Here is a 25,708-nt window from a genome sequence, read left to right on the forward strand (position 1 = left end):
TTGCAACAGAGACCATATGGGCGGCAAAGCCTAAAATATTTTCTATCTGGCCTTTTACAGAAAAAGTTTGCCTGCCTCTGTCTTAGGCTGTTAAATCTGTTAAGAAATAGCCCAGACTGAATTTTTTTTTTTTTTTTTGAGACAGAGTCTTGCTTTGTCATCCAGGCAGGAGTGCAGTGGTGTGATCCTGGCTCACTGCAACCTCCATCTTTCAGGTTCAAGTGATTCTTCTGCCTCAGCCTTCCAGTAGCTGGGACTACAGGCATGTGTCACCACACCCGGCTAATTTTTGTATTTTTAGTAGAGATGGGGGTTTCACCATGTTGGCCAGGCTGGTCTCGAACTCTTGACCTCAAGTGATCCACCCACCTTGGCCTCCCAAAATGCTGGGATTATAGGCATGAGCCACCACACCTGGTCTCTGAATTTTTCTTTCAAGTTTGAGTATTATGATTCTTATATTAGACGTGCTACTTGTCAAAAAATACATGCACCATATACACCATAGTTTCTGGCACTGTAGCTCAAGAGTAAGAATAGAAGTGTGATAGCTGATATTTGAATACCCACTACATTGTTACGGACTATGATAAGACATAGATCCTTGAACATTTAAGCCCACAACCCTCAGAGGGTGCAGTTATTTACTGCCCTCCTAAGTGAGTGCCACCTCCACACATACCTGGCTCACTCATTTCTCCTGTCATAAATTGATAATTTCAATGTCCTCCAATTAACCCAACACTTGGGCACTTAGTTCCTAGACTTCCTCTGATTGAATGTTCTCATCCTTCACTTCAGCCTTAGCCATTTGGCTCCCATGGTCATATTCTAGCCTCTTGTTACCTCTATAGAAATGCCTCTTCTGGTTCTCTGCCCATTTTTGAATCAGGTTGGTTTTCGTTGAGTTTTAGGAGTTTTCTATATATTTTGGATATTAATCCTTTATCAGATATGTGATTTCCAAGTATTTTATGTTGGGTTGCCTTTTTACTGTTGATAATGTCCTTTGATGCACAAGTTTTTAATTTTGAAGTCCAATTTGTCTATGTTGTTGTTGTTGTTCCCTGCTCTTTTGGTTTTATAACCAAGAAATCACTGCCAAACCCAATGCCGTGAGGCTTTCCTTTTTTTCCCTTTAGAGACAGGGTCTCACTCTGTGGCCTAAGCTGGAGCACAGTGACGTGATCATGGCTCACTGCAGCCTTGAACTCCTAGGCTCAAGTGATCCTCCCACCTCAGCCTCCTGTGTAGCTGGGACTACAGGTGTGTGCCATTAATCTAAAAAATTTTTTTATAGAAATGGGGTCTCACTATGCTGTCCAGTCTAGTCTTGAACTCCTGGGCTCAAGCAATCCTCCCACCTTGGCCTCCCAAAGTGCTGGGATTACAGGTGTGAGCCACCACATGCTCCTCTTGAGTTTTATAGTTTTAGTTCTGATGCTTAGGTCTTTGATCCACTTTGAGTTTTGTATATGGTATTAGGTAAGGGTCCAACTTCATTCTTTTTGTATGTGGCTCTCTACCCAGAACCATTTGTTGATAAGACTGTCTTTTCCCCCACTGAATGGTCTTGGCACCCCTGTTGTGTATCATTTGACCACACATGCAAGGGTTTATTTCTGGGATCTGTATTCTATTCCATTGGTCTATGTGTCTGTCTTTATGCCAGTACTGCACTGCTTTGATTAGTGTAGCTTTGTAATAACCTGAAATAAAAAAATGTGAGCCCTAAAGCTTTATTCTCAAGATTGTTTCGGATATTTGGGGATCCCTTGAGGTTCCATATGAATTTTAGGCTATATTTTCTATTTCTGTAGGAGGAAAAAGCCATTTGGAATTTTTTTTTTTTTGAGACAGAGTCTCACTCAGTCAGCCAGGCTGGAGTGCAGTGGCATGATCTCGACTCACTGCAACCTCTGCCTCCCGGGCTCAAGCAATTCTCCTGCCTCAGCCTCCCGAGTAGCTGGGATTACAGGGGTGTGCCACCACGCCCAGCTAATTTTTCTATTTTTAGTAGAGATGGGGTTTCACCTTGTTGGTCAGGCTGGTCTTGAACTCCTGACCTCAGGTAATCCACCCACCTCGGCCTCCCAAAGTGCTGGGATTATAGGCATGAGCCACTGTGCCCGGCCTCCATTTGGATTTTTACAGGGATTGCATTGAATTTGTAGGTCACTTTGGATAGTATCGAAATTTTAACATTATTAAGTCTTCTAATCCATGAACATGGGATATTGTTCCATTTGTTTTCTTTCATCTCTTTCAGCAATGTTTTGTGGTTTTCATTATACAAGTCTTTTGGCTCAGTGATTAATTCCTAAGTATTTTGTTCTTTTTGATGCTATTTTAAATGGAATTTTAAATTTCTTTTCCAATTGTTCATTGTTAGTGTATAAACACACAACAGATTTTTGTGTTGATTTTGTATCATGCTACTTTGCTGAACTTGTTGATTACCTCTGTCAATTTTATTGACACTTTGTCCTTTCCAATGTGAATGTCTTTTTTTCTTTTTTTGCCTAATTGCTCCAGCTAGAATTTCTAGTACTACATTGAATAGAAGTGGCAAAAACCTGCATTCTGATCTTGTTCCTGATCTTGGAGGAAAGCTTTCAGTCTGTCACCATTGAGTATGATGTCAGCAGTGCATGTTTCGTATATGGCTTTTACTATGTTCTGGTAGTTTCCTACTGTTGCTAATTTTTAAGTTTTTATCATGAAAGAGTTTTGAATTTTGTCATTTTTTTCCTGTATGTGTTTTTTCCCTTTATTCTGTTTATATTATGTGTTACACTGATTGATTTTCACATGTTGAACAATCAATCCTTGCGTCCTAGGAATAAATCCCACTTGGTCATGGTATAAAATCCTTTACAACAGGGGTGCTGCTGAATTTGGATTGTAGTATTTTGTTGATTTTGCATCTGGATTCATGAAGGATATTGGTCTGTACTTTTCTTGTAGTGTCTGTCTGGCTTTGGTATTGGCAATACTGGCCTCACAGAATGAGTTATGAAGTGTTCCTTTACTTTCAGTTTTTGGAAGGAACAGTTTGAGAAGGCATAGTGTTAGTTCTTTAAATGTTTGATAGAATGCATCAGTAAAACTATCAGGTCCAGGGCTTTTATCAGGAGGTTTTTGATTACTGATGCAATCTCCTTACAATGGGTGTATTTTCTGTTTCTTCATCATTTGTTCTTGGTAAATTTGTGTTTCTAGTAATTTGAATCTTTTTAAAATTAGTCTGTCTAGCTAAAAGTTTGTCAGTTTTGTTAATTGATTTTCAAAACGTCTTGGCTTCACTGATTTTCTCTATTTTTTTTCGGTTCTGTATTTTATTTATTGCTGCTATAATCTTTATTTTTCTTTCCTTCTGCTAGTTTAGGGTTTTGTTTGTTCTTCTTTTTCTAGTTCCTTAAGTTGTAAAGTTAGGTTGTTGAGATCTTTCGTTTTTTAGTGTAAACATTTACAGCTATGAATTTCCCCCTTGACATTGCCTTTGCTGTGTCCCATACATTTTCGTATGTTTATTTTTATTTGTCTCTATTTTACAATTTCCATTGTGATTTCTTCTTTGACGGATTAGTCGTTTAGGAGTGTTTAATTTCCACAAATTTGTGAGTTTACCCTGTTTTCCTTCTGTTATTGCTTATTTTATCCTATGGGGTCAGAGAAGGTACTTTATATGACAGTTATCTTTTAAATATGTTGAGAATTTGTGGCCTAACATATAGACCGACCTGAAAAATGTTCCATTGTGCACTTAAGAAGAATGTGCACACGGCTGTTGTTGGGTAAAGTGTGCTATATATGCACGTTAAATATAGTTGGTTTACTGTGTGTTCAAGTCCTCCATTTCCTGACTTACCTTCTTCTAGTTGTCCTATCCTAATGAGCACAGGATATTGAATTCAACTATTTTTGTAGAACTGTCCATTTCTCCCTTCAATTCTGTTAATTTTTGCTTCATATATCTTGATGGTTTGTTACGTATCTTTAGCATTCCTTGAATCTACTGGGACCACTGCTACTTTTTACTTTCACACCTTTCATTTCTTTATTTCCCTTCTTACAGCCTAGATTCTTAAGTCCATTATTAAAATCACTTCCTGGCACATGTCTTAAACTACCATTCTCTCCCCTAAATCCCATTCTCCTGACAAAATATCAGTCTTGATTTATCTCTCTGCCTCAAGCAGCTAGTTATGACTGGATAAAATACACAATTGCCCTCACTAGTTTTACTTCCAGTGACTGAACCTCAGGTGGGTTCTTAGCACAGCACAGTATTCTTAATACTTTCCCTCTAGTTTCAGTTTCTCTAAGTCAACTATTTCCCACTTCCTTTCTCTTCAAATTTATAGTGCTCCCCAACTCCAGTCTTAACTAATGACTACTTCTTTCTTTGGTGAGAAAATAAAAGCTGCCCGAGAGAATTCCTACTTGCTCCCAACTCCAAATCTGTACTCTGCTTTCCCTCTCTCACCTACACAAAAACTGTGTTCTTCAGTTACCCCAGACTTACCTACATCACTAACTCTTCTCTACTTGACCATTTCCGTCTGTAGATAAACTATGTTATCACCCCCAAAAAGAAAAAAAAAAACCACATTTGCCTTATATTTATTTTCTAGCTAATGGTCCATTTAACCCATTAAAGTTTTCTATATTTACTATCTCCCCTTTCACACTTTCCATTTTCTCACCCCACTCAATCCTTTGTCCCCACCATGCCACTGAAACAGTATCTTTCAAAATTATTCATAATCTCCATGTTATCAAATCTAGTAGTTCCCTCATCATCTGACTCAGGTTCTTAGCAACATTTGCCACAGTTGAGCACTGCTTAAGATACACTCTTTACTTGATTTCCACCACACCACACCCCACCCCTCCCCAGCCTACCCTCGGGGTATCCTTCCAACTCTCTGGCTGTTGCTTCTTTGCCAGCTCGTCTTCCTCCATCTAACTAGTAGATTTTGAAATGCTCAGGGCTTAGTCTTCCTGTCCTATTCTTTAGGTACTTTCTTCCCAGGGCTTTAATACCAGCTATATGCTGATGTCTCCCAAATTTACTTCTCCCTTGGGCTCCAGACTTTACATCAAATTGCCTATTTAACACCTCTACTTAATTGTCTATACCAGTCACACTTGCCATTCCATGAACTGGCTAACAGTTTACCAAATTTAACATGTCTAAAACAGAACTCTTGCTTTTTCTCTCCAAATTTGCTTTTCCTCTAGTTATCTCCATTTCAGTGAATAGAACCATTCATTTCCCAGTTATTCAAGGTATAAGTCATCCTTGATTCTCTTTCCCTGAAACCCTCTACCCAATTTATTAAGAGGTCCTGTCAACTAACCATAATATGTAACTGATATAATAACTAATAATGTAGCCCTATGCTAACTACTTCTCACTGTTACCACTCTAGTCCACATCACCAATATTTTTTGCCTGCATCACCATACAATCTTTCTAGCTGGTTTTCATACTAACACCCTTGCCACTCTACATTCTTCCATCAGTAGCCAGGATCCTCTTTGAGGACACTCCCAGTACCTTCCTCATACATCTAAAACACAAGACTTTATCATGATGGCCTCCAAAAGCCTAGATGATCTAGGCCCTGATTACTTCTCCGTCCTCATTTTGTACAACTCTTCCTTTCCCCTACTCATCCCACGCCAGTCACATTTGCCACTCCTTGAACTGGCTAAGTTTTATATCCAAGAGGGGACTTGCTGCCCCTGCATGGAATACTCTTTCTCTAGATACTCACATGGCTGACTGCTTCACTGCATTCAGGTCTCTGTTCAAATGACAATCCAGAAAGGTCTTCTCTAACCACCCTACCTAAAACAGACATTCCCCCTACCACCAACACCTTTGCTTACCCACTACCCCTTTATCCTCCTTTAAAGTTCTTCATAGCAAGTATAATTACCTAATACAACACACATATACTCTCTCTCTATATGCACACACACACACACACACACGTCTCTCCTAAAATGTAAGATCCTTTAAAAATCAAGTGTGTCCTCGATGCCTAGAATAGCAGCTGAAATATAATTGGTGTTCAATAATTTTTTTACTGAATGATGGACAATAATAACTAATACAAAATAAGCCCTTCCTGAATGAGAATTATAACACTGCCAATGTTCTCAGTGGTATCTGAGCTGTATGCAGAATGAAAAAAATATACAGACATACTTGACATTTTACAAGGATGTCAAAGAAATCTTCATCAGCTTCTTTGTTGTCATTAGTCATCAGGTGGCTAAGTACCGACTGGCTGTTTTGTGTTAGACGAAGCCCTGGCAAATTACTGAAACTAGCCCTCTGGTCATCCAGACGGCGACTCTGTGAGCTGGCAAGAAGATCTAAAAACTCATCCGTGTTGGGGGATACCACAGGAACAGATGGTGCTAAGAACAGAAGAAGAAAGCCAAAGATTAAAAAAAAAAAACAAAAAAAAAAAACCCAGGCACATTTATTATATACCTAGATCTCTTCAGCCTTGCCAGTCCCAAGACCCGCCCTGCCCTCCTGCTATGGTGCTGACACTGATGGGCTTTGGCTAGATGGGTGTGGTTTTTATTGGCGGGAGGGAAGAATGAACCCCAGAGTACTTCAGATGACCCACTTGGAGGTTATTCAGATTTGACTATATTTCTCTATTTAATGCTCACTCAAAATGTAACTATAAGATATGTGACCAGATTTCAGAAAGTGAACAAACTGTTTTTCTTACATAATTTCTCAGACCAGGTTGTGTAGGACAGTGTTTTTTATTCCAGGCCCTGGATACAAATCATTTAGTAAACTAACAGTTAAGTGCTGCTGGCAAGGCTTGGTCTATGGTACCAGAAGTCTTTTGGTAGCTGAAATAGAAAAATATAAGTAACCTATTTTAGTCCTTTCTAACTCAGCCAGGCCTTAGCCTCAGCCTTAGCCATAAGTTTCTCTTCAGTCTGTCTTCGTTTTTCTTTTTTAATCCAGATATGAAGCATTGACATTTTATATATAATCATAAGGTATGTTACTTTCTTCCTCATTTTTATTTTTAAAAGTTATATTTAGGCTGGGCACAGTAGCTCATGCCTGGAATACCAGCACTTTGGGAGGCTAAGGCAGGAGGATCACTTGAGGCCAGGAGCTTGAGACCAGCCTGGACAACACAGCAAGACCTCATCTCCACAAAAAATAAAAATAATTAGCCGGGCATGGTGGTGTGTTCCTGTAGTCCTAGTTACTTGGGAGGCTGAGGTAGGAGGATCGCTTGAGCCCAAGAGTAGAGGACAAGGCTGCACTGACTATGATCATGGCCTGGCACTCCAGCTTGGCTAACAGCAAGATCTCATCTCAAATAAATAAAATCAGATTTTATTTGTATATATTTTTTAGACATAGGGTCTAACTATGTTGCCCAGGCTGGAGCGCAGTGGCTATTCACAAACGCAATCGTTGCACACTATAGCCTCAAACTCCTGACCTCAAGCGATCCTCCCACTTCAGCCTCCCAAGTAGCTGAGATTACAGGCATGCACCACCACACCTGGCTCACAGTCACATTTTCCATAACAGATTTTTCAAAGAAAACTAGGGAGGTAGTATAATATAGTTAGTAGAAAGCACACTGCACTAAAAACACAGATATACGTAAGGGAACTGAAAAAACCTTGTTTGAACTGTATAAATACCAGCATTTCAGATATACCTGGATTCAGGCTCATTTATTATATCTCTTATGATGGGAATTCAATTCTCAGAAATAAGCCACAAGAGTATCAAAGAGAACTATTAAAATCGGAGGAGAAACAGAGATGACTTACTTTTTAGCATCATTTTGGGGGGAGTGGAAGAAGTTGTTGTTGAAGCTGTATGGCAGTTCTTTTCTTGTAAGCAACATCTCTGATCATCCATCCTATTGCTTTGAAATCGGCTTAATAAGTCAAAGAACCCTTCGTCTCCAATAGTATCTGCACTGATTTTCTAAAATATTGAGAGGAAGTCTAGTTCGTTTGAATATTCCAGTATTATCTTTAGATCATCAATGAACATCATGATGCATTCAAATGCAAAAGGTAAAGGATGAGGATTAAAAATTGACATTTTGAAAAAGAATACAAGATGGCAAATATTGGTAATAAAATGTTATTTTAATCCAACAAAAAGCACTTGTAGTTTTTAATTCCTGTATTTCTAAGGCTAAAGAAACAGACTTAACAGAACCACTACAGATACTGAATTATGCAAACACTGGTGATACAGGCCTGTACTTCAGGCTCTACATTCAGTTCTAAACATTCTGCAGGGGAATTTAGGTACACTTATCTCTTTGTAAGAGCTGTCTAAGAAAGAAAACAAGTGTATTTTCCTACCATAGTGATTTCTAAGGTCTTTTTATTATACTTAGGTTTGAAGATCCTGAAAAAATACAAACTTCAAATAAATATTTGTGAGGAGAGCAAGAACTACATACTTCATTTGGAAGGCTTCAAAAATGAAATGATGAATGTAATGTTTAATAAAGTAATTATTTTAATTTTTTCATCATGATGTATTATAATAGAGGCACATATACAAAAATGTTATGGGCCTGAGGAGGAGAGAGGAACTAATTTTTAGGAGAAATAGGGAAAATTTCATAGCATGTATTTGTGTTGGCTCCTTAAGAATGAAAAGGCATTTGGAGGTGAGAGATGTTTCATACTGGTTAATATGCAATACAAAAAGTTTTTAGTATTCAACTGATGATGAACTGAAGGGTAGGGGTAGGTATAGAGGAGGGAAGAGGCCTTTGTATGTAATACTAACAAATGTAGACTTTATCCTATGTGAAATAAGATGAGCACTGGCAATAGTCAATTTTAAGCAGTTTTGTTTAGAGATAATAAATGAAGGCAGGGAGATCAGTTCAGGTACCTATTGAAGTCTAGGTAAGAGAGTAAGTACTAGGCTAAGACATGGTAGCAGATTTTTTTTTTTTTGAGGAGTGTCGCTCTGTCATCCAGACTGAAGTGCAGTGGTATGATCTTGACTCACTGCAACCTCTGCCTCCCAGGTTCAAGCAATTCTCCTGCCTCAGCCTCCTGAGTAGCTGGGACTATAGGTGCGTGCCACCACACCTGGCTAATTTTTGTATTTTTTGTACAGTAAGGGTTTCACCGTGTTGGCCAAGCTGGTCTCAAACTCCCGACCTCAGGTGACCTGCCTGCTTTGGCCTCCCAAAGTGCTGGGGTAGCAGATATTTTTTAAAAGGAGTGAGAGCAGATCTGAGGGACACAGTGGATTTGATGTGGTTAGTGAAAGACGGAATCTTGCATGACACTGGGATTCCTGGCTTAGGGACAGAGTAAATGGTATTCCTTTAACTGGGATAAGGAAAACAGGAGTGATTGAAAGAAGTTTTTAACATGTTAAATTTGAGGTTTGGGAATGATACATACATAAGCTACAGTCAAATGTGTTAATTACCAACAAAAGACTTTTTCCTAGGGGCAAAAAAGCCTAGAATTCAAAACTCTGAATGTGAAAACACATATGGCTCCAAAAGTATGGGCATTTTCAGTTGAGCTAAGTGAGCTTAGTTAAGACCCCAAACCTTGAACAAAGGCATGGCTTCCTTGAATTCCAGTCCTGCTCTAGACCTACAAAAATATCCCTGAATTTCTGTATACCCCATAATTTTTCCTTTTATTAGTTATAGCTACCCCAGAAACGCTATGTAAGAAACCACTGATAAAAATCGAGGCATTCTATAACAATACCACAGACTGGGGGGAAAGAAATCGAGACAAAAGACACTACAAAGGTGTAGGTATAAATGAAATGCTGACAAAAGAAATCTCTAATTAAAAAAAAAAAAAAGGCTTTATTTTGCAAAGGCTCTCATTGCTGGAAAAATGAATTTTATTTATTTTACTCTTTTTAAGACAGAGTCTCACTCTGTCACCCAGGCTGGAGTACAGTGGCGCGATCTTGGCTCACTGCAACCTCCACCTCCCAGGTTGAAGCGATTCTCCTGCCTCAGCCTCCCGAGTAGCTGGAATTACGGGCATGTGCCAACACGCCCAGCTAATTTTTGTATTTTTAGTAGATACAGGGTTTTGCCATGTTGGCCAGGTTGCTCTTGAACTCCTGAATTCAAGTGATCCGCCTGCCTTGGCCTCCCAAAGTGCTGGGATTACAGGTATGAGCCACTGTGCCCAGGCAATTTTATTTTATTTTTTATTTTTTTTGAGATGGGGTTTCACTCTGTCACCCAGGTTGGAGTGCAGTGGCACAATCTGAGCTCACTGCAACCTCTGCCTCCCAAGCTCAAGCAGTCCTCCCACCCCAGTCTCCTGAGTAGCTGGGACCACAGGTGTGTGCCACCACACCCAGGTAATTTTTTGTATTTTTGGTAGAGACGGGGTTTTACCACGTTGGCTAGGCTGATTTCAAACTCCTAAATTCAGGAGATCTACCCACCTTTGCCTCTCAAAGTGCTGGGATTACAGGCATGAGCCACTGCACCTGGCAGATAAATGGATTTGATAATATGAAGTACCTTCTTTGTAATTTACTTTGATCCTTTTACCAGATTATAGGGTAGCTGGATTTGAGATTTCCCTGATACTGATTATCAGTAAACCCACGGTACTTTTATTTCTAAATAAATTAAATAAACTGACTGCTATGATCATTTTTCTCTTTTTTTTGAGACAGGGTCTTGCTCTGTTGCCCAGGCTGGAGTGTAGTGGCATGATCTCAGCTCACTGCAACCTCCACCTCCTAGGCTCTGGGACCATAGGCATATACCAACATACCCGGCTAACTTTTTATTTTTTGGTAGAGACAGAGTTTCATCATGTTGCCCAGGCTCATTTTTCATCAAAAGTTTGTAATTCTATCATTGCAGTTTCAATAATGTGATTAATACAAGTAAATGCTAACAGACACTTTTCATTCTAAATTAATATTTAGAAATCCTTGAGCATCTGAATTTAATTTGTTCTGCCTTCTGAGCTGAGTAGAGGGTGGTTTTACTGGGAGACAATGCAGTGAAATAACTGGTAGTATTTTTGCAAACAATAGTGACTCAAATAAATAATTATTGGCCAGGTGCAGTGCCTCACACCTGTAATCCCAGCACTTTGGGAGGCCAAGGCAGGCAAATCATTTGAGTTCAGGAGTTCGACACCAGCCTGGCCAACGTGGTGAAACCCCGTCTCTACCAAAAATACAAAAATTAGCCGGGCATGGTGGTGTGCACCTGTAATCGCAGCTACTTGGGAGGCTGAGGCAGGAGAATCGCTTGAACCTGGGAGGCAGAGGTCACAGTGAGCTGAGATTGCGCCACTGAACTCCAGCCTGGGTGACAGAGCAAGATTCCATCTCGAGAAAAAAAAAAAAAAAAGAAAAAGAAATAATTATTGTCCAATACAAGGGAGCAACTTATCTACTAGGACAGTAAATACCATTTCTAATTTTGAAGAAGATAGAAAAGATAGGGAAATATGAATACAAACATATTTTATATTAAATGTCTAATTTAAATTACTAAAAATTCAGTATGAATACAAGAAAACCCAAATGTCGGTACTCAAAACACAATACTTAAAAACTTAGTTTAAACGTACCCTCTGAGAATTTGGAATTCGGTGGTCAATAGAATTACCGGCATCTTGGAGAACTCTAGTGGAGGAATTCGTTTTGTATTTTTTCCCCTTCAGTCTGTTGACAAAGAGTAGCTTTGCAGAAGGTTTGGCAATAAGAGGTTTTTGCTTAGCAAGAATTTCACTGTTCCAGTTCTGTACCTACAAAATTATAAATGGAAGGCAGGTGAATAAACACCCCCAAATCCCCAGCTCTCTTCTGGTTTCCCATAATATTAACCTGACATACTCACTTATTTACTATTGGGGGAAAGAGGAAGAATTTTAGATCTCTTTAAAAATATCTTTTTTAGTATACTGCACTATTTTCAAGATCTTGTACCAAACGCATACTGTGGATTTCTCATTATCAAAACATTAAAATGCTGGTTTTTAAGAACCTACGAATAAGAAAGCAAGGTTTACCAAAACTCTATAAAAATAAAATATGTACGGTCAGAGAAGGAGCCAAAGTTTTACTCCAGACGTGACTTACTTAAAAATCTGTTACAACTGGAATTTTTGGATGTATGTAGAATTTTTAAACATAAAAATTAACATCTAAAACATAGCAGTAATTTTTTAAAAATAAAACGGTACTGTTTTTACTAATACCATACTAAATTCTCAATAGGCAAAATCAATTTATAAAGGTCTAGATCTGGTTTAAATACATGACAGCCTACAAATAACAAAATAACATTTATTGAATACAGTGGAAAAATATGCACTACATACAATAGCTCTGACATTTGCAGCTTTAACATTCAGTCTTAAATGTTTACAAGTAAGTCTAAAGGTTCATGCTATGTAATAATTTTAGTGACACACATTTTTTCGTAGGTAAAATTACAGTCAAATGCACAGATTTTAAGTCTATGATTGGAAGCCATATAAACCCTACTCCAATCAATACATAGAACATTTCCACCAATCCAGAAAAGTGCCCCATGAGGCACAAATTGCAATAAATGTACAGGGGAGTGAGACATGTAGCTGGGGATGGTGGCTCACACTTGTAATCCCAGCTACTCAGGAGGCTGAGGCAGGAGGATTGCTTGAGCCCAGGAATTTGAGGCTAGCCTGGACAACATAGTGAGAACTCATTTTTATATATATATGTGTGTGTATGTGTGTGTGTGTGTGTATATGTGTGTGTGTATGTATATATATACATTTGTTGCTTTTTTTTTATTTTTTTGAGACGGAGTCTCACTCTGTCGCCAGGCTGGAGTGCAGTGGCACGATCTCGGCTCACTGCAACCTCTGCCTCCCAGGTTCAAGTGATTCTCCTGCCTCAGCCTCCTGAGCAGCTGGGACTACAGGCGCCCACCACCATGCCCGGCTAATTTTTTGTATTTTTAGTAGAGACGGGGTTTCACCATGTTGGCCAGGATGGTCTCGATCTCTTGACCTCGTGATCCACCCATCTTGGCCTCCCAAAGTGCTGGGATTACAGGCGTGAGCCACTGCGCCCGGCCTTGTTGCTGTTTTTAAAACATATAGCTAGTAAGTGAACCAAGCCATTGATTCCTTTTCACATACAGGTTATAAGGGGAAATTATTTACTACAGTGGATTTCGTGGTCTATTGTTTAGAGAAAAGGAAAATGGTCCTTGATGTGAGAACATAAAACTGCACCCAAAACCCAAGAAGAAAAATTAAAAATGTTCCTTATATATTTATTTGATCTTCTCAACAATACTGAAAACAAGAATACAGGGTGAAGCAATGTCTTAAAAACTGTGAAGAAAAATTATTTCTAACCAAGAATTCTAAAGTCAGCAAAATTATCAAATGTGAGGTTAGTAAAGACATTTTCAAATATCCAAGTTCAGGCATCCAAGTCTTAAAAGTTCCCTCCCACTGCACACTCTCCCAGGAAGCCTCTTAACCTAGAAGTCTCCCATTTTCCTTATATATGCTTCTTTACTACGTTGAGAATGAAATAATGCATTCTTTGACAGCTTTATTATGAGGAAAAGAAACCAATACAAAGAACTAATTACACTTAAACATATTTTACATTAAGGATAGAATTTTATCACTTGGCTCTTGGAGAATTACAAGGTTGAATCTGGTCAGCTTCTTACATAACACTGTTAGTACCACTACATAGGTAGGCAGAAGATAGCAAATTAATTTTGCTACTTATTAGTATGTTCCTAAAAGAAGAAAGTAGACAAAAATTGCCTTTTTAAAAGCTTTTAAAAATAATTTGTGGATTTAACAAACTTATATTTGAGAACCACTCACAGAGAAGAGCTGGACATTTTGGGAAAATCACAAAGTCCTTTAAAAATTACTAGAGTTTCCAAATAAGTCTGTGAATGGCTGGAATAAAAATATCTTGGATATGATTCTCACACAATTAGATTTTGGTTTTTTGAAGACTATTCACACATAAACTATCACTATTGAAAAATCATGTTATTGTTATAATGACAGGGCAGAATAATATTTAATGACATGGAAAGATGTTCCTTTTTCTTTTTCTTTTTTTTTTCAGAGACAGGGTCTCACTCTGTCACCCAGGCTGGAGTGCAGTGCCACAATCATGGCTTATTGCAACCTCTGCATCCCAGGCTCAAACAATACTCCTGCCTCAGCCTCCCAAGTAGCTGGGACTACAGGCATGGCATGCGACACCAGGCCCAGCTAATTTTTCTATCTTTTTTTTTTTTTTTGGTAGAGACGGGTTTTCGCCATGTTGCCCAGGCTGGTCTCAAACTCTGGGGTTCAAGTGATCTGCCTGCCTCAGCCTCCCAAAGTGCTAGGATTACAGACATGAGCCACTGCGTCCAGCTGGAAAGATGTTCTTGATAGATTACTACATATTAGAAAATAGTGTCTATAATATCCATATGAAAATGCCAGATGAATAGATGCCAAAATAACTGCAGCTACCATCAGGAGGCAGGATTACTGATTATCTTGATTGCTGTGTTCAAATTTTCTAAAGTTGCTGTAATGAAGGTATTTTATAAAAAGTATTTTTAAAAATATACCACAGTGGCTAAATAAAATAAATAAGTAAAATAAAGAAATAAAGGCCAGGAGTGGTGCCTCACGCCTGTAATCCCAGCACTTTGAGAGGCAGAGGTGGGTGGAACACGAGGTCAGGAGATCGAGACCATCCTGGCCAACACGGTGAAACCGTCTTTACTAAAAATACAAACATTAGCTGGGTGTGGTGGTACCTGCCTGTAGTCCCAGCTACCCGGGAGGCTGAGGCAGGAAATGGCGTGAACCCGGGAGGTGGAGGTTGCAGTGAGCTGAGATCGTGCCACTGCACTTCCGCCTGGCCACAGAGCGAGACTCCGTCTCAAAAAAAAAAAAAAAAAAAAAAAAAAAGAAATAAAAATATACATAAAAGAATGAGAACCTTTTTTTTTTTTTTTTTTTTTTGAGACAAGTCTTGCTCTGTTGCCAGGCTGGAGTGCAGTGGCGCGATCTCAGCTCACTGCAACCTCCACCTCCCAGGTTCAAGCGATTCTCCTGCCTCAGCCTCCCGAGTAGCTGGGACTACAGGCAGACACCACCACACCCAGTGAATTTTTGTATTTTTAGTAAAGACAGGGTTTCACTGTGTTGGCCAGGATGGTCTCGATCTCCTGACCTCGTGATATGCCCACCTCGGCCTCCCAAAGTGCTGGGATTACAGGCATGAGCCACCACACCCGGCCGAGAGCCTATTTTGACAATGTAATACTCAGTTCAAAGGAAATGGAAGAAAGTAGCCTTGATGTGTTCTTCAATAACCTGTTTCTAATTATGAAGTCCCTTCCCTTTTACTATGCACCCCTCTCCCGCAAGAAAAAGCCTAGGGAAGATGTATCTTCAATACAAAGTACTTGTTAAAAAAAAAATGCTTTTCAAGAATGCAGCTAGAAAAACAACTCTCCTCTTGATCATAAATTTCATTTATCTTGGCAATAATGTTGCTATGTAGTTGGGAAAAAAAGCTTGTCCTTTTGATCTTCCTGATCTTCTATTAACTAAAAGTAATACATTTGCATAGTAAATGGTTCAAACAGTTCAAACTGGTATATAAAGTATTTCTAGCCTAACCCAGACACTCAGTCCTCTTCCCAGAAGAAATCATTGTTAGCCCGTTTCTTATATCTTATTCCAGAAATGTTTTAGGAATCTACAAAGGAAATATATGCGTGTATTTTTCTTAAACAGATGGCAGCATACGATACTCATTCTTTTTGCACTATACTTTTTCTGATTTTTTTTTACAGGCAAATTTTAAAGTGATACCTATATAGGGCAAGCCTTATTTAAATTATTTCATTAAATTAAAAATTACTAAAACATTTTATAATAGTTCATGAAATTTAAAACATAAAACCTGCCACCCACCTTTTCTGGTGTTAACTTCATAAGTTCCATATTTTCCATACTGTGCCGGCGTCCCAACTTGGGGCGTACACCTTTGTTTAAAAAAAATTAATTCAAATAAACCAGGGAGCCTTTAAGAGTACAAGTTCAGCATCATTACATTATTCAATTCTAAAATCTGATACACAAACCCATATGAAAGGAGAAAACCTATACAAATATGTATTCTTCCAAGAATAATAATTTTCCATACCAGCTACACAAAAATAGAACAATACATTCCCCTCTAAAATGCTTTGATGTAAGGAAGTTACATTTTGGTTGGAAACTAACACTGGTTACTACATTACCCCTTAATTTGAAAAAGGCATTTTATAACAACTGGTTTTATACTATCCACACAGTTTCAAAAATAACAAACTGTAGAGCAGTTTATTCCTTATAACAGAAGGAAAAGGCTGTAGGCCTTCAATTGTGTGAAAAGAATCAAAATAGCATCCCCACTACTATGCTGTTACTCCTTTCTAGGTTACCCCTTTCTATTTTAAGATCTCATTAGATGACAGACTTACTGCCAGTCAGAAAACAAGTAAACAAGGCCTTAAACTTTTTTCAATAAAGTTATTAAATACAGAGAATTTCCATATCCATTCAATGTTTTAAAATATTAGGCAATATTTTAAAAGGCATAAGAAATACCTAATACCCAGCTTAAAAAAATGAAACATTACAAACACATTAAACTCCCCTTGTATAACTCCACTAATAATTTCCCTTGTCTTCCCTGCGCTTTTATGCATTTTCATTACAAATGTATGTATTTCTTAGCAATATAGCATGTGCTATATTGCTTTTGAAACTATATTGGTTTTGAAGCTATATTGGTTTTGAAACATTTATAAATGGTATCATACTGTATGTATTCTGCAACCAGCTTTGAGAAACCTTATGTTTGTGAGATTCATCCAAGTTGCCATGTATACCTTAATTCATTTTCATTGCTGTTTTTGGCAAAGGCTTTTTATAATAACTGGTTTATACTATCCACACAGTCTCAAAAAAGACTGTAGAGTGGACTAGGAATCATCCATTTTACTAGTGACAGATATTTGGGTTGCTTCCAATTTTTTTGCTGTGATAAGCACACTACAGATATTCTTGGAAATGTGTTTCAGTGTTCATGAACAAGCATTTCTTCTAGTTTGGTGGATATCAGGAGTATATAACTGGGAGCAGAACAGGAGTGGAACAGCTGGATCATACAGTTGGTGCATCTTTAACTTCATCAGAATGTTGCTGGATTGTACTTCAAGGTATACCAATTTCTATCCCATCAATACCACGTAAGAGTTTCCATTACCCTGCATCATTTTAATACTGGTAGTAATTTTTGTTTACCTAAGTTTCTAATAGTACTCCACTGTGATTTTTGCTGATGAGATGAAGTTAAATATCTTCTCATATATTTATGGGCTATTTGTGTACTGTTCATCGCTTTTGCACCCCTCCGTGTCCCCCCCACCCTTTTTTTTTTAAAGTAGAGACAGAGTTTCACCATGTTGGCCAGGCTGGTCTCGAACTCCTGACCTCAAGTGATCTGCCCACCTCAACTCCCAAAGTGTTGGGATTACTTGCGTAAGCCACCATGCCTGGCCAGCCCCTGATCTCTTTTTTTGAGAAGAGGTCTTGCCCTGTTGCCCAGGCTGGAGTACAGTGGCACAATCACAGCTCACTGCAGCTTTTGACCTCTTGGGCTCAAGTGGTCCTCCCACCTCAGCCTACCAAGCAGCTGGGGCTATAGGCATGCAACACCATGTCCAACTTTTTTTTTTTTTTTTGATACAGACAGGGGTCCTATGTTGCCCAGGCTGGTCTTGACTGCTGGATGCAAGCAATCCTCCTGCCTCAACTTCCCAAAGTGCTGGGATTACAGGCGTGGGCCACTGCACCTCTCCTGCATCATCACTATTACTGCTCTAAATCTGTCTTTCACATTGAAATCCTTAATCCATCAATAATTCATTTTTATGTGAGATTATTTTCCATATATGTGAGGAATATAGGCTCTCTACTCGATTCCACTGGTCTATTTGTTTGTCTTTATGCCAACAGCACACTGTCTTATTACTTATATCTGTAAAGAAAGCACTTCTCATGTTCTTAGGGATGTTTTGGTATTTCTCAGAACTTTTTTGTTTCATATAAACTTATGAATAACTTCATGAAGTTCCACAAAATAATTGTGATGTGTTTGGCAGTGCACTTAATTTTTATCAATTTGAGAAGAACTGAAATCTTTTATAAAATTTTGTCAGCCGGGCATGGTGGTGCATGCCTGTAATCCCAGCACTTTGGGAGACTGAGGTGGGCAGATCCCTTGAACTCATTAAGTTTGAGACTAGCCTGGGCAACATGGCAAAACCCCATCTCTGCAAAAAAATATAAAAATCAGCCAGACATGGTGGCATGTGCCTACAGTCCCAGCTACTCAAGAGGCTGAGGTGGGCAGATTGCTTGAGCCTGGGAGGTAGAGGCTGCAGTAAGCTGAGATGACTCCACTGCACTCCCGCCTGGTGACAGAGTAAGAGCCTGTCTTTAAAAAAAAAAAAAAAAAAAAATTGCCTTCCCACTTGAGTATGATTTATCATCCATCAAGTACTAAAAGAGATGTATTAAAATTTCCCATTATGATTGTAGATTTTCCTATTTCTTTGGTCAATTTTGCTTTATGTACATTGAGGCCTTGTTATAAAGGCCTATTACACCCAGACACATTTAATGCATTCATCTTCCTGGTGAATTGAACTGTTAATCACTGGTAAGTACCACCGTAAAGTGACCTTCTTTATTTACTTTGGTTTTTGTTTGTTTTTGTTTTTCTGAGATGGAGTTTCGCTATGTTGCCCAGGCTAGAGTGCAGTGGTGTGATCTTGGCTCACTGCAACTTCCACCTCCTGGGTTCAAGACATTCTTCCGCCTCAGCCTCCTGAGCAGATGGGATTGGATTACAGGGCCCTGCCACCACTCCCAGCTAATGTTTGTATTTTTAGTAGAGACGGGGTCTCACCATGTTGGCCAGACTGATCTCGAACTCCTGATCTCAAGTGATCCACCAGCCTCAGCCTCCCAAAGTGCTGGGATTACAGGCGTGACCTACCACACTCAGCCAACCTTCTTCATTTCTAGTAAGACCCTTTGCCTTAAAGTACATTTTATCTATTAACATAGCTGTACTGACTGACTTTTGGTTAGTTTTTGCATGGTGAATCTTCTATTCTTTTACTTTCAGGTTTATTATATCCTTATATTAGATATTTCTCTTGCAAGTAGTGTGTAGTTGGATTTTATTCTTTCTCCAATCTGCTACTGTGTCTTATAAATGGAACATTTTCATTTAATAGTTCTAATGAAATAGAACTATTTCATTAGTTCTATATGAAATAGATTTAATAGATTTGGATATTTGGGTGATTTTCTCTTTACTATGTTCATTGGTGAATTACATTAATTGATTTTCTAATGTTGAGTCCACTTGAATTTTTTTTTTTGAGACGGAGTCTCTCTCTGTCGCCTAGGCTGGAGTGCAGTGGTGCTATCTCAGCTCACTGCAACCTCTGCCTCCTGGGTTCAAGTGATTCTCCTGCCTCAGCCTCCTGAGTAGCTGGGATTACAGGCACGCAACCACCACCCCGGCTAATTTTTGTATTTTTGGTAGAGACGGGGTTTCACCACGTTGGTCGGCCTGGTCTCAAACTCCTGACCTCATGATCCGCCCGCCTCAGCCTCCCAAAGTACTGGGATTACAGGGGTGAGCCACTGCGCCCGGCTCCCTGTTTGTTTTAAAATACATTGCTGGATTTGCTTTGCTAATATTTTGTAAAGATTTTTATATCTTATGTTCATGAGTAAGGCTGGCCGGTAATTTACTTTTCTTGTATTGTTCTTGTCTAGTTTGGATATCAAGGTTATGGTTCTCAGAAAGACTGATAAAAGTATGTCCACTTATTCAGTTGCCTATAAAATTTTTGTGTAAGGTATTATAATTAGTTTTCTTAAGTGGCTGGTTTACCTCACTTGTACAATCATCTGGGCCAGGTATTTTCCCAGTGGGAAGATTTTAAACTACTGATCGAATTTCTTTATAATTTTAGCCTTTAGCATACCATTCACATTACATTTTACCATTGGATCAGTTTTGGTAACTTGTTTTTCCAGAAATTGCCCATTTCTCCTAGATTTTCAAATATTTTGTCATAATGTTATTCAGAATCTCTTTTTAATCTCTGCATATTTATTATGCCCTCTTGCTGTAGACTTGGTAAAAATTAAACTAAACAATTTGGAACCAAATTTTGACTTAAAGAAAACCCTCTGTTTTAATTTTATTAAATTCTGCTCTTTTTAAATTTTTGCCTTCTTTCAGTGTTTTGTTTTTTTTTTACTTGTTAAGCTAGATGATATTTAGCTCACTTTCAGCCTTTTTCCTTTTTTTTTTTTTTTTTTGGAGACGGAGTCTTGCTCTGTCACCAGGCTGGAGTGCAGTGGTGTGATCTCGGCTCACTGCAGCCTCCGCCTCCTGGGTTCAAGCAATTCTCCTGCATCAGTCTCCTGAGTAACTGGGACTACAGGTGCATGCCACCACGCCCAGATAATTTTTATATTTTTAGTATAGACAGGGTTTCACCATGTTGGCCAGGATGGTCTTGATCTCTTGACCTTGTGATCTGCTTGCCTGGGCCTCCCAAAGTGCTGGGATTACAGGCGTGAGCCACCACGCCCCGGCCAGCTTTTTCCTTTTTAAATACAACATAAATTTTGCTCTAAGTACCAATGTAAGTCAGGTGCCACAAAATTGAAACAATATTTTTATAATTCAGTCCTAAGTTACTTTCTAACTTTAAGATTTCTTTTTCAACCTGTAAGTTACTGAGAAGTGTGTTATGTTTTCAGATGAATGTTTTATATATTATCTTATTAATTTCTAAATTAAATGCACCATGCTCAGGGCATGTGTGATACAGATGTGATACAAATCCTTTTAAATTTGTTGAGATTTGCTTTATTGTCAGTTTTCTGTAAATGTTTCATGAATAATTAAAAATAATGGAAATTGACCAGTTAGGTCAATATATTTCCATTAAATCAGTAGTTTTCACTTTTAAGTTGTGACCCCATATTAAAAAATACACATATATACCTAGAACATACAGAAACATACAATAAAATCTTCACACAACAGTTTTATATACACACATACACATATGCGTGTAGTTTTTTGGTTTTTCTGTTGCCCAGGCTGGAGTGCAACGGCATGATCATGGCTTACTGCAGCTTCGACTTCCTGGGCTCAAGCGATCCTCCCACCTCAGCTTCCCAAGTAGCTGGGATCACAGGCTCATGCCACCATGCATGGCTAATTAAAAAAATTTTTTAGAGAGATGGCAGTCTCCCTGTGTGCCCAGGTCGGTCTAAACTCCTGGGCTCAAGTGATCCTCCCAAGAGCTGGGATTACAGGCATGAGCCACTGCCCTGGCGCGCGTGTGTGTGTGTGTGTGTGTGTGTGTGTGTGTGTGTGTGTGTGTGTGTGTGTGTGTGTGTGTGTGTGTGTGTGTGTGTGTGTGTGTTTTGAGACGAAGTCTCGCTCTGTGTGTGTGTGTGTGTGTGTGTGTGTGTGTGTGTGTGTGTGTGTTTTGAGACGAAGTCTCGCTCTGTCGGCTGTGTGTGTGTGTTTTGAGACGGAGTCTCCCTCTGTCGGCTGGAGTGCAGTAGCCTGATCTCGGCTCACTGCAAGCTCCGACCCCCAGGTTCACGCCATTCTCCTGCCTCAGCCTCCCGAGTAGCTGGGACTATAGGTGCCCGCCACCACGCCCAGCTAATTTTTTGTATTTTTTAGTATAGACGGTGTTTCACCGTGTTAGCCAGGATGGTCTCGATCTCCTGACCTCGTGATCCGCCCGCCTCGGCCTCCCAAAGTGCTGGAATTACAGGTGTGAGCCACCGCGCCTGGCCTCCTGTATGTGTTTTTTGTTTTGTTTTTTTGAGACGGAGTCTCGCTCTGTTGCCCAGGCTGGAATGCAGTGGAGCGATCTCGGCTCACTGCAAGCTCTGCCTCCCAGGTTCACGCCATTCTCCTGCCTCAGCCTCCCCAGTAGCTGCGACTACAGGTGCCTGCCACCATGCCCGGCTAATTTTTTGTATTTTTAGTGGAGTTGGGGTTTCACCATGTTAGGCAGGATGGTCTTGATCTCCTGACCTCATGATCCGCTCGCCTCGGCCTCCCAAAGTGCTGGAATTACAGGCGTGAGCCATGGCGCCCGGCCCTGTATGTGTATTTTTAATGCTAACTGCAACTCATGAGACTCATTTTATAACTCATGAATGGGTCAGACACAAAGTTTGTAAAATATTGCATTAGATGAAGCCTATTAATTGTGTTGGTCAAATCTCAACTTTATTACTGATGTCTGACTCCTGACTGATTTTTATCAATTATTGAGGTGTGTTAACATCACATTAAGACGTAACTATCACATAAGACGGATTCTGGAGCCAGAGTGACTAAGTTTAACTCCCATCTCTACCACTTACTACACAGGTAACCCTGGGAAATTTACCTAACTTATCTTGCCTCCATTTCCCCATCTGTAAATTAAAGATAAGAGAAACTTAACTACTAGAATTGTTACAATTAAATGAGTTAAAACATGTAAAGGACTTAAATCAGTGCCTGGCACATCATAAGCACTCAATAAATGTTAGCTTTTTTTTTTTTTTCAGTCTACCTAACATTTTTGTTATTCTCTTGTTTTCACTTCCTTGTTATTTCTGTAAACGTTTAACCATAGTCATTTTATTTTCTGTATCTGATAATTTTAACATCTGAAGATCTTGATGACCTAATTTTGTTATTTTTTTCCTTAGTATCTTGGCTTCTTTCTTTACATATTTGGTAATTTTTTTGTTGTGAAACCCTTATGACCTGGAATCAAGGATGCCTTTCCCCCAGAAACTATTTGGTCTTACTTCTGCTAAGTCTCTAGGAACACCTCTAACCCAAAAGTGCTTTAATGGATTAGGGTTTCTTAGACTGTGCAGATGGTATAAATCAAATTCCAAACCACTACATAGGGAGGCTTATGAATTCATGAATTAAGATTTTTAGCAAAGGCTCCTTTTTTCTACCTTGAGCCAACACCAAGAAATAGACAAGTTTTCTTACAAATCCTTTCTCCTCACACTGGGGATATAGCAATGAACAAAAGAGACCAAAAAACACCTGTCCTCATAGAGCCACAGTGAGCAAGAGGTGGAGTGGCAGGAAAAGAGGCTGAAGAGATAGGCAGGTTCAGATTACATAGGGCCTTTCAACCATGGTGAGGACTGAGGATTTGGTTCTAGGTGTGATGGGAACTAACTGGAGGGTTTTGAACAGAGGAACGACATATGTTCTAAAGGAGCACTCTGAGGCCAGCCATGATGGTTCATGCCTGTAATCCCAGCACTTTGAGAGGCTGAGGTGGGAGGATCACTTCAGCCTAGGAGGTCATGCCTACAGTTCCATCACTGCACTCCAGCCTGGGCGACAGAGCGAGATTCCGTCTCAAAACCCACCTCTCAGGTTCAAGCAATTCTCCTGCCTCAGCCTCCTGAGTAGCTGGGACTACAGGTCTGCACCACCATGCCCGGCTAATTTTTGTATCTTTAGTAGAGATAGGGTTTTGCCATGTTGGCCAGGCTGGTCTCGAACTCCTGACCTCAGGTGATCCACCTGCCTCAGCCTCCTGAAGTGTTGGGGATTACAGGCGTAAGCCACTGTGCCTGGCCAAAATATTTTTTTAATTTAAAAAAAAAAAAAAAAGGACTCTGGCTCCTGTGTGGAAAAGTTAAGTGTGAGAGATGCAGAATCGAAGTAAGAGAAATTATTGGTAGGCTAGGACTCTGCTGGGAGCTGTTGGTAGCTTATACTAAGATTGTTGCAGAGTACACTGTAGGAGAGATTAGGGCTATATTTTGAAGGCAGGGTTTCTGATAGGTTTGATGTAGAAGTGAGTGAAAGGGAACAAGTCCAGCTACTTGAGAAGCTGAGGTGGGAAGATCTCTTGAGGACAAGAGTTCGAGACCAGCTCGGGCAACAGAGTGAGAGCCTGTCTTTAAAAAAAAATAAATAAATAAAAATAAAAGAAAGGGAACAAGTATGACCTCCAGTTTTTTGACCTGCTTACTTGAGTGAATGGTGATACTATTTCCTGAGATAGGGTGGGGTACAGGAAGAACATATTTAAGAGAAAACATTTTAGACATGCTAAGTTTTAGATGCCAATTAGATATGGCATGACAATGGAAAATGTTAAACAAATGAGTCTCAAACTCATGAGAGAAATTTTGGCTGGAAATATAAATCTGAAAATAATCAGTATATAGACAATATAAAAGCCAAGTAACCAGATGAGATTATCTAGAGCTGTGCTGTCCAATAGCCAGTAGCCACATGCGGCTCTCTACATTTTAATTAAGCAAAGTTAAGTAATATTAAAAATTCACTCCCTCTTGTAGTAGCCACATTGCAAGTGATCAACAGCCACATGTAGCTAGCGGCTTTTATATTGGATGGCAGATGTAAAACGTTTTTATCATCACAAAAAAGTTCTGTTGGAAGCACTGACTTAAAGCACAGAATAGAAGGAAAAAGGATAAAATCAGTAAGAAGGAAGGAGAGAGAGATGGAAAATAGGGAGGGAAAGAAGGTAGGAAGAAGAGTTCCAAGAACTGAACCCTGAGCACTACAAACGTAGAGGAAAGATGAAGAAGAGGAGAGAAGACAATAAGGACGAGAGTGGCAAACCAGAAAAGCAGAGTAATCCTGGAGGCTGAATGAAGAAAGTCTTCTCAGAAGGGAATGATTGGCTGTAGGAAATATTGCTGAGAAAAATCAAGTAAGCTGACATGTGAAAATTGAATGACATATTTGGTAAAATTGAGGTTTCAGAGTCATGGTGAGGGCAAAACCCAACGGGAATGGGTTGAAGAGAGAAAGGGAGGCAAGGAAGTAAAGACAATGAATATTAGTGTCTTTTGAGGTTTTGTTATAAAAGTGAACAAAGGAACAGCTCTATAGCTAGAAGGGTCCATGAAGACAAGTGACTGTTTTTGCTTTTTAAAGATGAGAGCTCTTATGGCATAACCTATTTGAAAGTTCAACACAGAAAAACGTCTTAGCCCATCATTCAACCACAAAGTATGCAGTCACAATTATACAGCTCACACTTCAGAACTTCTCACTAAATGTTCTTTGAAAGTCTAAATCAGATGACTAGCCACTAATTTCTTTTCCTTTTTCATGAGTTTAAAGAAAAAAACTGGAAAAAGTAAAGGTAGATTTATCACTGACTTTAAAATTCAAAATATTTGTCAGTAGTTCTTTTTAGACTGAGAATTTCTCAAGCTTAGGAAAATGATCTCATACAGAATCACATACTGATGAAATTAAAAAATGTGATCCTAATCTTATCCCTTTTATTTCTTTAAAAGTAGACTTTCTTTCACTCAAAAAGAGACATTATAGCAAGATTCCTCGCTATAGAAATGTCAAACAAATTGGCACCTAAGGAAGGTTTCCTAAAAATAGGTTTTGCCACCAAAAAAAAAGAAAGAAAAATAAAGAGAGTATTTTAGATTTTCTGAATTTAAAATAGAAAGTCCTAAGAAAATT

At 39.1% G+C, this 25,708-nt stretch overlaps 1 protein-coding gene across 10 annotated transcripts in view; it reads right to left on the reverse strand.

Annotated features, from left to right (window-relative positions):
* The window catches only part of GPSM2 (G protein signaling modulator 2), a 56,665-nt gene that overhangs the window by 2,879 nt on the left and 28,078 nt on the right, over nt 1-25,708 (reverse strand). For all 10 annotated transcript variants that reach the window (XM_054530329.2, XM_054530345.2, XM_054530335.2 and 7 more), the window contains 4 exons: nt 16,021-16,091; nt 11,638-11,814; nt 7,846-8,005; nt 6,224-6,438 (listed from right to left, as the gene is read on the reverse strand). In XM_054530329.2, coding sequence (XP_054386304.1) covers nt 6,224-6,438; nt 7,846-8,005; nt 11,638-11,814; nt 16,021-16,091 — 623 coding nt within the window. The remainder of the gene's footprint in view (nt 1-6,223; nt 6,439-7,845; nt 8,006-11,637; nt 11,815-16,020; nt 16,092-25,708) is intronic.

The sequence above is a fragment of the Pongo abelii genome, chromosome 1 (assembly GCF_028885655.2).
Source record: "Pongo abelii isolate AG06213 chromosome 1, NHGRI_mPonAbe1-v2.0_pri, whole genome shotgun sequence".
In the NCBI taxonomy this organism is placed as follows: Eukaryota; Metazoa; Chordata; class Mammalia; order Primates; family Hominidae; genus Pongo; species Pongo abelii.